The 14,102-nt window shown below is 46.7% G+C and overlaps 1 protein-coding gene across 1 annotated transcript in view; it reads right to left on the reverse strand.

The window, feature by feature from the left end:
- The window catches only part of ZC3HC1 (zinc finger C3HC-type containing 1), a 47,970-nt gene that overhangs the window by 18,884 nt on the left and 14,984 nt on the right, over positions 1-14,102 (reverse strand). Inside the window, exons 2-4 of the mRNA XM_002712014.6 lie at positions 9,445-9,718; positions 7,722-7,833; positions 221-371 (exon numbers count right to left, since the gene is read on the reverse strand). Coding sequence (XP_002712060.4) covers positions 221-371; positions 7,722-7,833; positions 9,445-9,590 — 409 coding nt within the window. The 5' untranslated portion in view covers positions 9,591-9,718. The remainder of the gene's footprint in view (positions 1-220; positions 372-7,721; positions 7,834-9,444; positions 9,719-14,102) is intronic.

Genomic DNA, 14,102 nt, shown 5'->3' on the forward strand with positions numbered 1-14,102 from the left:
AGTAAATGTGCTACTGCCAGTTACCCAGGATATTTCAGTAGCTTAAATTTTAGATAAAATAATGATTTCAGGTAACAATTAGGGCGAAGGCAATCACACCGTCACCTTCTTATATACAGCAGTATATGTTCTTTGATCAAATAGAGGCGAATGGTGGTGTCAGGAAGACCAGTGTATCTGTCGATGTGTAGGAAAACGTTAATTTGCAGTTTGTACTTACATCTGTCAAAGTCAAAAGCTGGTTGTAAGCTGGCACACAGGAAGGCCTGGCAGCTGGAGCACCTGAGCAGGTCGCACTCCACGGTGACCCAGCCATACCTGGCGCAGACCAGTGGGGACAGCTCGGGGGGCTTCCCTGCCCATTTCAGAGAGTAGTAGCGTTAAGGAAAACATCACTGCAAGGATATCACCACGAATACATCATAAATGCAAACTTGAACTCCTTCTAGACATACATAGGAATAAAGACATTAAATTAAGGGGGAAAGCAGCGAGCTTGGTAAATGCTGCTCTGATTTTGAAAGCACAGACACACGCTTCGTGGAATGCTGAAGGTCACCCGGGGGCCAGGCAGGAGCAGACACTGTCACCTTTTTTCTCCAGGAAGCACTGCTCTTTTATCAGATAACAAAGTAATGACCGGCGTTGTGGCTCACTTGGTTAATTCTCCACCTGCGGCGCCGGCATCCCATATGGACGCCAGCTTCTAGTCCCGGTTGCTCCTCTTCCAGTCCAGCTCTCTGCTGTGGCCCGGGAGGGCAGTGGAGGATGGCCCAAGTGCTTGGGGCCCCTGCACCCACATGGGAGACCAGGAGAAGCACCAGGCTCCTGGCTTCGGATTGGTACAGCACGCTGGCTGTAGCAGCCATTTGGGGGGTGAACCAACAGAAGGAAGACCTTTCTCTCTCTCTCTCTAACTCTGTCAAAAAAAAAAAAAAAAAAAGGAGTGCCCTCCTGTGGACTCCCTAAAAAAAAAAAGTCTCAGCCAGGATGACGAGAGTCAGCTCAGGTCAAAATGTCAGGGGCCGGCACTGTGGCATAGCGGGTAAAGCCACCGCCTGCAGTGCTGGCATCCCATTTAGGCGCCTGTTCGAGACCCTGCTGCTCCAATTCCAATCCAGCTCTCTGCTGTGGCCTGGGAAAGCAGTGGAAGATGGCCCAAGTCCTTGAGCCCCTGCACCAGCGTGGGAGACCTGGAGGAAGCTCCTGGCTCCGGACTGGCACAGTTCCATCCATTGAGGCCATCTGGGGAGCGAACCAGCAGATGGAAGATCTCTCTCTGTCTTTCTTGCTCTCTCTGCTTCTCTCTCTCTGTGTAACTCTCACTTTCCAATAAATAAATAAATCCTTTAAAAAGAAATCTTTCTTAAGAAGGAAAATGTTAACATACATTTCATCGGGGACATTTGTCACAGCAGTTATGATGCAGGTTTCACTCCCAGCTCTACTCTGTTTATTTTTTAAGGATTTGTTTGAAAGGCAGAATGACAGATTGATCTTCCATCCCCTGGTCCACTCCCCAAGTGGTTATAATGGCCAGGCCTGCTGGGGGCCTAGAACTCCATGAGGGTCTCCCATGTAGGCAGAAGGGGCCCGAGTACTTGGGCCATCATCCACTACTTTGCTAGGTGCATGAGCAGGGAGCTGGGTTGGAAACAGAGCATCTGGGACTCAAACTGGTACTCAGATACAGGGTGCCAGTGTTGCAAGGTGTGGCTTACTCCACGGAGCCAGAAAGCTGATTCCTGTTTTCTCTAATGCACACCCTATAAGGGTGATGGCTCACGTAGTTGGGTCCCTGCCACCCATGTGGTAGACCCATAAAGAGTTCCTGGCTCCTGGCTTTGGCCTGGCCCGGCTGTAGATGCTGTGGGCAGTTTGGGGTGAACCAGTAGATGCAAAATCTCCACTTGTCTGTTTCTTTTTTCTTTCTTTCTTTTTAAGATTTACTTATTTTATTTGAAAGGTAGAGTAACAGAGAGACAGAGGCAGAGGGGGGGTGTCTTCCATCCGCTGGTTCATGCCCAAAATGACTGCAATGGCCAAAGCTGAGCTGATCTGAAGTCAGGAGCCAGGAGCTTTTTCTAGGTCTCCCACATGGGTGCAGGGGCCAAGGACTTGGGCCATCTTCTGCTGCTTTTCCAGGCCATAGCAGAGAGCTGGATCAGAAGAGGAGCAGACGGAACTCAAACCGGCACTCATATGGGATGCTGGCACTGCAGGCGGTGGCTTTACCCACTATGCTACAACACCGGTCCGTATTTGTCTGTTTCTATGTCTCTCTGTGTCTGTCAAATAAAATGAAAATAAAAAATTTTCAACAATTGTGTGCCAAACATGTACAGATTATTCTTTTTTATTTTATTTATTTATTTTTTTGACAGGCAGAGTGGACAGTGAGAGAGAGAGACAGAGAGAAAGGTCTTCCTTTGCCGTTGGTTCACCCTCCAATGGCCGCCACAGCCAGCACACTGCGCTGATCTGAAGGCAGGAGCCAGGTGCTTCTCCTGGTCTCCCATGGGGTGCAGGGCCCAAGCACTTGGGCCATCCTCCACTGCCCTCCCGGGCCACAGCAGAGAGCTGGACTGGAAGAGGAGCAACCGTGACAGAATCCGGCACCCCAACTGGGACTAGAACCCGGAGTGCCAGCGCCGCAGGCAGAGGATTAGGCTAGTAAGCTTCCACGCCGGCCCTACAGATTATTTTTATTATGCTCTAATCAATCAACAACTATTTACATAGCTTGTACATTGCACGAGGCATTATAAGTAATTTAGAGATTACTCAAAGCATATGTGAGGATATGTGGTTATTAATAAGTACTATGTCTTTTTTTAAATTGATGGATCTAGTTCTCCTTCTTAAAATGTTTTATTGGCCGGCGCCCGGCTCACTAGGCTAATCCTCCGCCTGCGGTGCCGGCACACCAGGTTCTAGTCCCGGTTGCCCCTCTTCCAGGCCAGTCCTCTGCTGTGGCCAGGGAGTGCAGTGGAGGATGGCCCAAGTGCTTGGGCCCTGCACCCCATGGGAGACCAGGAGGAAGCACCTGGCTCCTGGCTTTGGATCAGCATGGCACGCCAGCTGCAGCTTACCAGCCGTAACGGCCATGTGGGGGGTGAACCAACGGAAAGGAAGACCTTTCTCTCTGTCTCTCTCTCTCACTGTCCACTCTGCCTGTCAAAAAAAAAAAAAAAAAAAAAAAAAGAAAAGAAAAAAGAAATAAAATGTTTTATTCATTTGAAAAGTAAAGCAACAGACACAGACACACACACACACACACATCTTCCATCTGCTGGTTCATCACCCAAATGCTGCAGGAGCCAGAATTGTGCCAGGCCATGCCAGAGGCCTGGAACTCCATCTGGGTCTTCCACATGGTTGGCAGGTACCCAAGTGCTTGGGCCATCACCTGCCACTTTCCCAGGTGCATTAGCAGGGAGCTGGACAGGAAGCAGAATGGCTGGGAGTTGAACTGGCACTCCAAATATGGGATGTGGACACTGCAAGCAGCAACTTAACCTGCTCCGCCACAACACCAGGCCCTACTACACTGTTTTATATAAGACAGTTCAGCATCTAAGGATTTGGTAACTAAGGGAGGTCCTGGAAACAACCCCAGTGGGTAGCAAGGTGTGATTATATATGTGGTGTATACATGGATATACGTTACATGTGTGTGTGTATAAACACACACACACACACACACCTATTATATTCCTTAATCCTCTAAGAGGGCCTGATAAAAGTGACACCCCAGTAGCTACATGTTCACTTTGCACCTAAATCCCAAATCTTGGCTTTAAAATTATTTACTTTATTTAAAAAACACAGAGAGTAGGGCCTGTGCTGTGGCACAGCGGTTAAAGCCCCAGCCTGCAGAGCAGGCATCCCATATGGGAACCGGTTTGAGGCCCAGCTGCTCCACTTCCCATCCAGCTCTCTGCTATGGCCTGGGAAAGCAGCAGAAGATGGCCCAAGTCCTTGGGCCCCTGCATCCATGTGGGAGACCTGGAAGAAGCTCCTGGCTCCTGGCTTCATACCAGCTCAGTTTTGGCCACTGCAGTCATTTGGGGAATGAACCAGCAGAATGGAAGACCTCTCTCTCTCTCTGACTCTACCTCTCTCTGAAACTCTTTCAAATAAATAAAATAAATCTTTAAAAATTAAATAAAAAAAAAACACAGAGAGCAAGAGAGGTCAATCTTCCATCCACTGGTTTACTCCCCAAATTCCACCAACAGCCAGAACACTCTGATAAATTTCACAAAATCTGATGAGGAATAAGATATTTATATAATTCACTTTTTATATGACAAAGTAGAAGTGTTGTTCTACAATGAAGAAGCCTGACAGACGCTCCCTTACTCTAGTGACCTAGGTGATCATCATTGCAAAGAGCCACCTCAGCCATGTGCCTCGGGAGGTAGCATCACTTCCTAACACTCCTGGGTAACCAGAAAACCGCAGACAGATGTGAGTAACAGTATACTCCACCAGATAACGGGTCTCTGATATTCAAACGTGTAAGATTACAAATTCAAGGGAAAACTGAGGAAATGTTCCAGATTAAAGGCAATTGGAGCAACATGACAACAGGCAACGTGACTCTCAACTGGAACCTTTTGCTACTGAGGACACTGTAAGTGCACAGTTAAATGGCAATAATCGATCAGCGTCAATTTCCTGATTTTGATGGTTGCATTCTGGTTATACAGGAGAAAAGTCCTTGTTTGTAGGAAATATTTGAAGTAATGAGGCATCACTTTGGTAACTCACTTTCAAATAGCTCAGAAAGCCTTCCTTATCCCCGGGTTCCACATCCACAGATTCAACCAGGAATTAAAATATTAAGGGAGTGGGCGTTGTGGGTTTAGAGTGCTGGTTCAACTCCTAACTCCCCTGCTTCTTTTTTTTTTTTTTTTTTTTTTTTTTGACAGGCAGAGTGGACAGTGAGAGAGAGACAGAGAGAGAAAGGTCTTCCTTTGCCGCTGGTTCACCCTCCAATGGCCGCCGCTGCAGCCGGCGCACCGCGCTGATCCTGGCAGGAGCCAGGAGCCAGGTGCTTTTCCTGGTCTCCCATGGGGTGCAGGGCCCAAGCACCTGGGCCATCCTCCACTGCACTCCCTGGCCATAGCAGAGAGCTGGCCTGGAAGAGGGGCAACCGGGACAGAATCCGGCACCCCAACCGGGACTAGAACCCGGTGTGCCGGCGCCGCAAGGTGGAGGATTAGCCTATTGAGCCACGGCGCCGGCTCTCCCCTGCTTCTGATCCAGCTTCCTGTCAGTGTGCCTCTGCCACCCCTGTGGAAGACCTGGATGGAGTTTCTGGCTGCTGGTTTTGGCCTGGCCCAGCTCTGTGCAGGCATTTGGGGAGTGAACCAGCAGATGGGAAATCTCTGTCTTTTCTTCTCTCTCTGTTACTTTGCCTTTCAAATAAATCTTTAAACTTATTTTAAATGCAGCTATACTAAAAATCTAGACTCTGTTCCTAGTCATTATTCCATAAACAATATCATACAGTAACTATTTACAGAGCTTTTATACTGTATTAGGAATTCTAAGTAATCTAGAGATGATCTGAAGTATGGGGAAGGACTACATAGGTTATATGCAAATACTATGCCACTTTTTTATAAGATTTCACAGCATCTGCAGATTTTTATATTGGGGGTCCTGAGACCAATTTTCCACAGAGATTGAAGGATGACTGTAATTCTTTTAACAACCTTTTTTAAAGAGGCAAGAATCTGGTCTAGTGGTTGCGTCCCATGTCTGAGTGCCTGGGTCTGATACCTAGCTCAGGCTCCGGACCCTGGCTTCCTATTACTGCAGACTCCTGGGAGGCAGCAGTGATAGCTCAAATGGTTACGTTCCTGCCTTCCAAGCAGAAGACATGGACTGAGGTTCCTGGCTCCCAGTTCAGGCTCTCTGGCCATTTGGGGAGTGAACCAGCAGATAAGAGCTCTCTGATTCTTTGCCTATCAATAAATAATTGAAAAAAAATTACTAGGGGCCGGCACTGGGGTGTAGCACTGCCGCCTGCAGTATCGGCATCCCATACGGGCTCCAATTCAAGTCCTGGCTGCTCCACTTCCAATCCAGCTCTCTGCTATGGCCTGGAAAAGCAGCAAAAGGTGGCCCAAGTGCTTGGGCCCCTGCACCCATGTGGGAGACCCGGAGGAAGTTCCTGGCTCCTGGCTCCTCGCTTCAGATCCGCCCAGCTCCAGCTGTTGCAGCCATCTAGGAGTGAATCAGCAAAGGAAGACCTCTCTCTCTGCTTCTATCACTCTCTAACTCTGCCTTTCAAATAAATAAATAAATCTTTTAAAAAAAAAAGTGGCGGGCTGGGGCCAGTGCTGTGGCAGAGCGGGTTAAAGCCCTAGCCTGTAGCGCTGGCATCCCATATGGGCGCTGGTTCGAGTCCTGGCTGCTCTTCTTCCCATCCAGCTCTCTGCTATGGCCTAGGTAAGCAGCAGAAGATGGCCCAAGTCCTTGGGCCCCTGCACCCGCATGCAAGACCTGGAAGAAGCTCCCGGCTCCTGGCTTTGGATCAGCTCAGCTCTGGCTGTTGTAGTCATTTGGGGAGTGAACCAGCAGAATGGAAGACCTTTCTCTCTCTCTCTCCCTCTTCTCTCTCTGTGTAACTCTTTCAAATAAATTAAAATAATTAAAAAAAAAAAAGTGACGGGCTATCACCTCTGAAATTAGGCTACAAAGTGAGTCTAGCTTCCTTCCTGTACTCTTGCTTGCTCACTCTGATAGAAGCCAAGCTTAAACTTTTCCTACAGAGAAGCCCATGTAGCAAGGAACCCAGAGGGCCTCCAGCCAATGGCTAGTACAGAACTGAGGCCCTCAGACCAACAGCTACGAGGAAATGAGATCTGGTGACAATTGAATAAACCTGGCGACAATCGCATGAATGAGCTAGGATGTTTCCTTTCCTAGTCTGAGCCTTGAGAGGACTGCAATACTGACTGAGCTTGATTGCAACCTGGAAGAGACCCTGAGCCAGAGAGTTCAACTAGGCCATGCCTGGATTCTTTTTTTTCAATCTGACAGGTAGTTTTAGACAGTGAGAGAGAGAGAGAAACAGAGAGAAAGGTCTTCCTTCCGTTGGTTTACCCCCCAAATGGTTGCCATGGCTGGAGCTATGCCGATATGAAGCCCGGAGCCAGGTGCTTCCTTTCTTCCTGGTCTTCCATGCAGGTGCAGGGCCCAAGCACTTGGGCCATCCTCCACTGCCCTACCCGGGCCACAGCAGAGAGCTGGCCTGGAAGAGGAGCAACCAGGTCTAGAACACAGCGCTCATATGGGATGTCGGCGCCGCAGGTGGAAGATTAACCAAGTGAGCCACGTATGCTTGGATTCTTGATCCATAGAAGGTGTGAGATAATAAATGTCTGTTGTTTTAAGATGTTAAGTTTTAGGGAAATATTCAGACAGAAACAATACGGCAGCATGCCATTCACTAGCAGGCCGACCTTGGCAAACCAATTAACACACCTGAAACTGTTTATTCTTCTGTATAGTCACCTATCTTCAGAGGTTTAAGGTGAAGGTTAGATAATCTCAAATGTCCCTTTGAGGAATAATTATGATGCCAATTGTTTTGTAACATTTCTTACCAAGACTGATTCTTCAGGGCACATGCAGTAACACATCTGAGGCAAACAATACTAGCAGCAGGCAGAACACGCATTCACGTGACCTTAAAAGGATATAGAAAATGTCTCCACTCTGCTGAAGAAGGCTTCTTTGCTGGTAGACTCCAATGGAGGCTGCTCTGCTTGGGGTGACCCATTAACTGACTGGAATGTGGCAGACGCGTCCTTCCTGAAATAAAGCAGCAGAACTGTTGGGAATCCCTTCACCGTACAACTCCGCTCAAACTCTCCGTATCTAGCTTTATGGTACGTCTGACCATCAGTTACACCAATAACTGATTTTAACCTTCCTAAAAATCATTTTAGTCATGTCATCCCTCTGCCTATTAAATTCAGTGGTTCCCTAATGTTACTAAATAGAATCCAAATTCCTAGTCTGGCGGGCAAAACTCTTTACAGTTGAGCCATAACTAAGCTTCAATTTCTGCCTCTACTGTGCTCCATTGTTACCGAATTCTATTCTCCTAGTTTACTCACTGTTCTCAAATAGTATCTTGTACAGCTTTAGTAAACACAAAACAAGGGTCATGGCTCTGGGTGTGGGTTAGGGAATTTGAAACACTTCAGATAAGCTCTTTTAACAGAAAAAAAAAAAATTGGGGATTTTCTGCCTGGATTGAGCCTTCTTACCTACCTACATCCATACTTCCTCAAAAAAAAAAAAAAAAAAAAGAGAGCGAGAGAGAGACAATCACAAAATTCAAACTAAAGTAAAATAAAGCTCTTTAGATTTCATGAAAACAAACTACATAAAGCTATTCTTAGTTTCAGTGAAAGGCATTTCAACAGCTCCTGCAGGTGATGGTGATGGACTGGAACTGCTGAAGGGCATTTTATTAAGAATATAAGGGTGCTTCAAAAATCATGGAAATGGGAATTAAAATATAAGCTTAATTTAGTGCAAAATATTTTCTGAAATCTGTGTACTTTTTTCATAATATACATTTTTCCATGAACTTTTTGAAGACTTCCAAATAACTTAACCAGCTATTACAACTTGAAAAAATGTATCTATTCTAGGAATCTTTCTCAGACATTCATGAAAGCCACAGCAAGACATGGTTCTTGGGAAAAATTCACAGGATCCACAAACTGGGGGAGGGCACCTCTAACCTCTCAATGAGATACAGCATTTTCTTCAACTATGAATTACGTAAGTTTTGTTAAAAACAACAACAACAACAACAACAACAACAAAAACCCACAGTACAAGTTAGCAGTAGCAGTGAATCTGTCACCATCGGGGATAATTTTCTCACATCAGGATTGTTCCACGTGTTTTGAAATATCGTTTACGGCCACCACTATTTCAAAATTATGGTTGAAACCAGACATAACTACTCCCAGATACTCATTTTCAACTACAGGCTACTGCATGACTTTTTTCTTATCCTGTAACTACATTCCAACGTGTTCGTAATTGGTTTTCTTTATAATTCTACGTATTTACTTTATGCGTTTAAAAATATAATTCTGAAAGGGGATCCACTCTTCCCCAGGCTGCCGGAAAGGGTTCAAAGCCACAAAAAAAAAGGTTAAGTCAGGTGCAGTTAGCGGGTCTTTTTTTTTTTTCTTTCAAAAATAACCAATGGCAAATTTCCGCCCGTAGTGCAGAATCGGGGGAGAATGCGGCGGATTAGGTGTTGTAACCCCATTATCTTTCAAATGCCAAAAAGCAGCCATCCCCGCCGCCGGAGCCACCACCCTCGCGGCGGGCCTGCGTTCCCCCAGCCCTCGCCGATCTTGCAGCGCCAGACCCGGCGTTAACTCGCTCACTCACGCGTCGGCGCCTCCCTCCTCCGGGGCAATCCCCTCATCTATCAGCTGCCGGACTTTCTGAGGGGTCTCTTCTGGGGAGCGAACCCCTGCACCCCGATTCTTTTCTCCCCCCGCACCAAACGCTGCCCCCTCACTGGGCGCCGCCATCTTGGTCCGTTGCCGAGTTCCTTCCCCGCGGGTTCGAAGGCTCCGAAACTTCTGTTCTGGGCGGTTAGGATCCGCGTGTGGAGGCAGCTGCCCGGCGGCGGCGAGAATCTAGCCTCCCCTGTGGGCGTCTAGGAAAGAGAGTCTCTTTAAGAAGAGGGGGAGCGTTCAGCACTCAACCTAAATTAATCGTTTCCTTAATGAATTTGCGTATTTTGGTTGACAAGGGATTTTTAGCGCGGTGTCTGCTAACTCAGCAGGAATGAGCTGCCTCATACAGTCCTTCTAAACTGTATCTTTTCGCAAGGAAATGGCGACCGTCACAGGAAAGCAAATAATTTAGAATCCTCAGACCCCGTGTTCCAGGTGGATGAAGAGGTCTGTGGCGTTTGACAGTATGGAGCACTCGCTCCCTCCTTTGTCCAATAAATATTTGTTGAATTTGTCTTAGTACTTGGCAATGACTACAGGGAACACAGGAAATATAGGTAGTATTTGGCAGAGTTAGACATCAAACACACGTTTTTCTATAGTTAAAAAAATCATTTTTATTCAAAAGGCAGAGAGAGAGAGAGAGAGAGAGAGAGAGAGTGTGAAATCTTCCACTTCCTAGTTCACTCCCCAAATGTCTGAGAAGCCAGAGCTAGGTCAAGCTGAGGTCAGGAGTCCAGACTTCAGTCTGGGTCTCCCATATGGGACCCAAGTTCTTGAGCCACCACCTGCCATCTCCCAGGGTGTACCTTAACAGGAGGCTGGAATTGGAAGTAGGGCTGGGACTTGATACGGGATGTGGGTGTCCCAAGCAGCATCTTAACTACTATGTCAAACGTTTGCCCCTATACTTTCAATATTCTGTTTATATAGTGCCCTGAAGAAGACCCACCAAGGGTGTTACTGGAGGACTTAAGTTGGCTTACAAATTTTCCTTAGAGAATCAGCTTCTCGGCAGAGATGAATGATACTGTAGGGAAGAACTCCGCACAGAGTATTCCAACACACTAGGCTGGAAGACTGGTGTGACTGAACAGTGGGCAGAGGAAAGTGCTATGGCCCCTAGCCTTCAAGCTCACTGCTTATGGGCTCTTGATGTCAACAATGTTACCATATACTAGGAGCAACCTGTTGATCTAACCACCTAGCCACTGCTCCTAACTCTTCCACCACCCTGGTTTCTTCTCTGCTTAGCCAGCTTAAGTGTATGGTTAATCATTATCATCATTCTTTTGCAAAATCTGAACACGGTTTTTGGTGCCGTGCTTCTTGGTAGCTGTCAGTTCCTGCTGGATCTTCTCCAGGAACTCTTGCTTCTTGCTTAGCGTCTCCTCCGTTTCCGTTTCCGGCAGCAGTGCTGGTGGTGGTGGTGGTGGGATGTGTGTGTGGGTGGGGAGGTGTTTGCCAGACTTACCCCCTCCAGCCCTAAGCAGTTTCCCAAACACCCATATTGTTGCTGCTTCTCCAGGGCTGCCTTCCCTCTCAGCTCAGGCTGGGCCCAGCTGCCCTGCCCATTCCAGTCCCTGCGACTCCTGCCACAGGCTGAAAGGAGCCAAGAGCCACCATAAAAAAATGGGGCTCCTGAGACAAACCGTTCCAGAGACAGCCTTGGAAAATGGGGAGTAAACTGGTTCACAGAGAAAGCAGTCAGCTACTAACCAGAGATACACAGAACACCTGCCTTGTAGATAAGCCCCTTCCCTACACTTGCTCAAGGTTAACTAAAAAAAGCTACAAGGCACATAGCAACCTATTCCTCTCTCCTAGAAACCCCCTCCCCTAATGTATCCCTTTGACCTAGTACTTTTCCACCGACATTACCACTTTAGACTGCCATACAAGGCCCGCTACTGAAAATTATCCAATGAACTTATGCCAGCCTATAATATGTTAATTTTGTGGTTTTGCCCTTTAAAAGCTGTGTGAGATAGCTGCTCGGGGCTCCTCTCGCTTGCTTGCTGCTTGCAGCAGTAGAGGGCCCATTTGTACAAATGAAATAAAGTTACCTCCTGCTCTATTGCATCGTCTGGTCCGGAGTCTGTGTTTCTGGGGTCGTCACAAGAGGACACCGCTTTTGGGGTCCTACATCTGGGGGCTCGTCCGGGATTTGGGGGACCCCAGACTCCCACACTCCATCGGCCAGACGGAGGTAAGTTTGCTTACTTGTGTATTATTGTAACTGTGGTTTGTACTGTTTGTCCTTGTCTGCCAGGACGACGTGGAATCCGTCCTGGGGCGCCTGTACAGGCTCAGTACTGACTGGACCAAAGGGGAGACAGACGTGTCGTGAGGCCCCTGGTCCAACCCTGGAGGACGCTCCAGTGGTGGTCTGGGAAGGAGGGAAAGAGAGTGTTTCCCTTCTTCAAAGGGAGAGCCTGGCCAAACGGCCGCTCCCTTCTGAAATTCTGGTTTTGGTTTTGTCTCGGTCTGTTGCTGCGCGGCTTGTGATTTCAGACGTGTCCTGAGACCCCTGGTTCAACCCTGGAGAACGCTCCGGTGGTGGTCTGGGAAGGAGGGAAAGAGGGAATTTCCTTTCTTCCAGGGGAGAGCCTGGCTAGACTGCCGCTCCCTTCTGATAGTTTCGGTTTTGTCTCGGTCTGTTGCCGCGCGGCTTGTGATTTGTGTTCTGTGTGTCACTGTTTTTGTTGTCCTTTATCTCTTACTGTCTCCCCCATCTGTTTTTATTGTTGTGTTTAATTGCTAGATGTATACTTGTATGAAAAATGTGTATTGTATTCTTATGATGTGTTAATTATGTCTACTTCTCAATGCAACTCTAGGGCCAAAGGTAAGGACAAATTTTTGGGCTGGAGAGGCTTGTACCTAGATTTGGCTCTGGTAACCAAGAAACTTTGCTGCCGAATGACCTTCTCCTGCTCCTTGGGAGCCTGGCCAGTTCCCGGGGAGGAGGATAAAGGAATGTTTTCTGATAAACAGGTGGGCATGCTTCATGTCTCGGCTCTCTGGCCAAGACCCGAGATGGGACGCACTGCTTGCCTAACATCTTGGCAATGAGCCACCCTTGTCCTTGGGGGCTTTTAGGGGGAGACGGAGCAAGCCTCTGTTGCTGCTGTTTCGTTTCGGGGGGAACACGCAGTCAAGCTGAATGTTAAATGTGCCCGTGATGATTACTAATAATGTTTAATTCTCAGTATGGATCCTTCTCCGGAGCTGTGTGAAGATTGCCTAGTGATGCCCACAGTACTGTAAATTCTACAAAACATAAGTACAACGTGGACATGATCAATTGGCTACTGTGATTGAGGTGTTCTGTGACAGTCCCTTTAATGAAAAATTAACAAAATGGATTAATAACAGGACATTCAGGACCTGACGCTCTGTTTGGTATGTCATTACAAAAATCATCAAGGAGGGCTATGCCTGATAAATGAGGGTGCTATAAATGTGGGCAACAGGGACATGTACAAAAATTGTCCAGAAGTCAAAAATCAAAATAAGGCTCTTCCTGGGATTTGCTTCCAGTGCTAAAGGGAAAGGCATTGGGCCAATAAGTGTCACTCCAAAACTGATAAAAAAAAGGTAATTCATTAAAAAACAGAGTTCAGGAAACTGGAAGCGGGGCCAGCCTCAGGCCCTCCCTAAAGGGATCAGTGGACCATCTTGCTATAGTATCATTAAAGCAATGGAGCCATGTTTATTGCAACATTCTGTTAATCTATGCTCCTTTACCATCTTTCCTGTAAATAATTTTAGTGTGCACTACAAGGCTTGCAGCGTATTTCTTGCAGATTAAAAGTAACTAAGTCTGTGCACAGCAGACAGCTAAAAAGTAATTTACTGTCACAAATTGGCGTAGTTGGCAGGATCTGCAAGTATGCAAAGCAATGCCTTTCTTTAAAAGAAAAACTGAAGTTGCATGTGTAACCTGTGATGGTCCTGGCTGAAAAGACCTTCAGTTCGCCTCTTTGGTGAAGGAATGGGCTCTCTGCTCAGAATCAAGTGAGAATTGGGATGGCAAGTTACAGAGTGCACAGCCTCCACAAGTTATTGAGGTTTTGCTATCAGTGCCGGTGGAAAAGGGGGATGAACTATAGGCTTTGGGGAGGTGAAAATGGATTTTGTTATCTACATACTGATGCATGTGTAAGCAATTAAAAAAAAAGTACAGGATAAATGTAAATTAAAAAAAAAAATGCTGCCCTTTAGAGTCAAACTGCTAGGTAGTGGTAAAAAAATTATATCAAGCTCCTGTACTGCTGCCAGGGCCAACTAAGGTTATTCAGTGTAAACAATACAGAATTCCAGGTGGATATGAGGAAATATCTAAAACAGTAAAAAAATTATCTTAGTGCTGGAGTGATGATTCCCATAATCACTAAAAGGAATTATCTAATTTGGCATGTTAAGAAATCAGATGAAACCTGAAAAATGACTGTGGATTACAGGGAATTAAACAAAGTTACTCTCCCATTGACTGCTACAGTCCCAGATACCATCATTTTAATGTAAAAGGTCACAAACATAAAAGCGTGTTCTTAATAAAAAAAGTTAAAAAAAGAGATA

The sequence above is a fragment of the Oryctolagus cuniculus genome, chromosome 3 (assembly GCF_051225735.1).
Source record: "Oryctolagus cuniculus isolate XC-2025 breed Fujian yellow rabbit chromosome 3, ASM5122573v1, whole genome shotgun sequence".
Classification (NCBI taxonomy): domain Eukaryota; kingdom Metazoa; phylum Chordata; class Mammalia; order Lagomorpha; family Leporidae; genus Oryctolagus; species Oryctolagus cuniculus.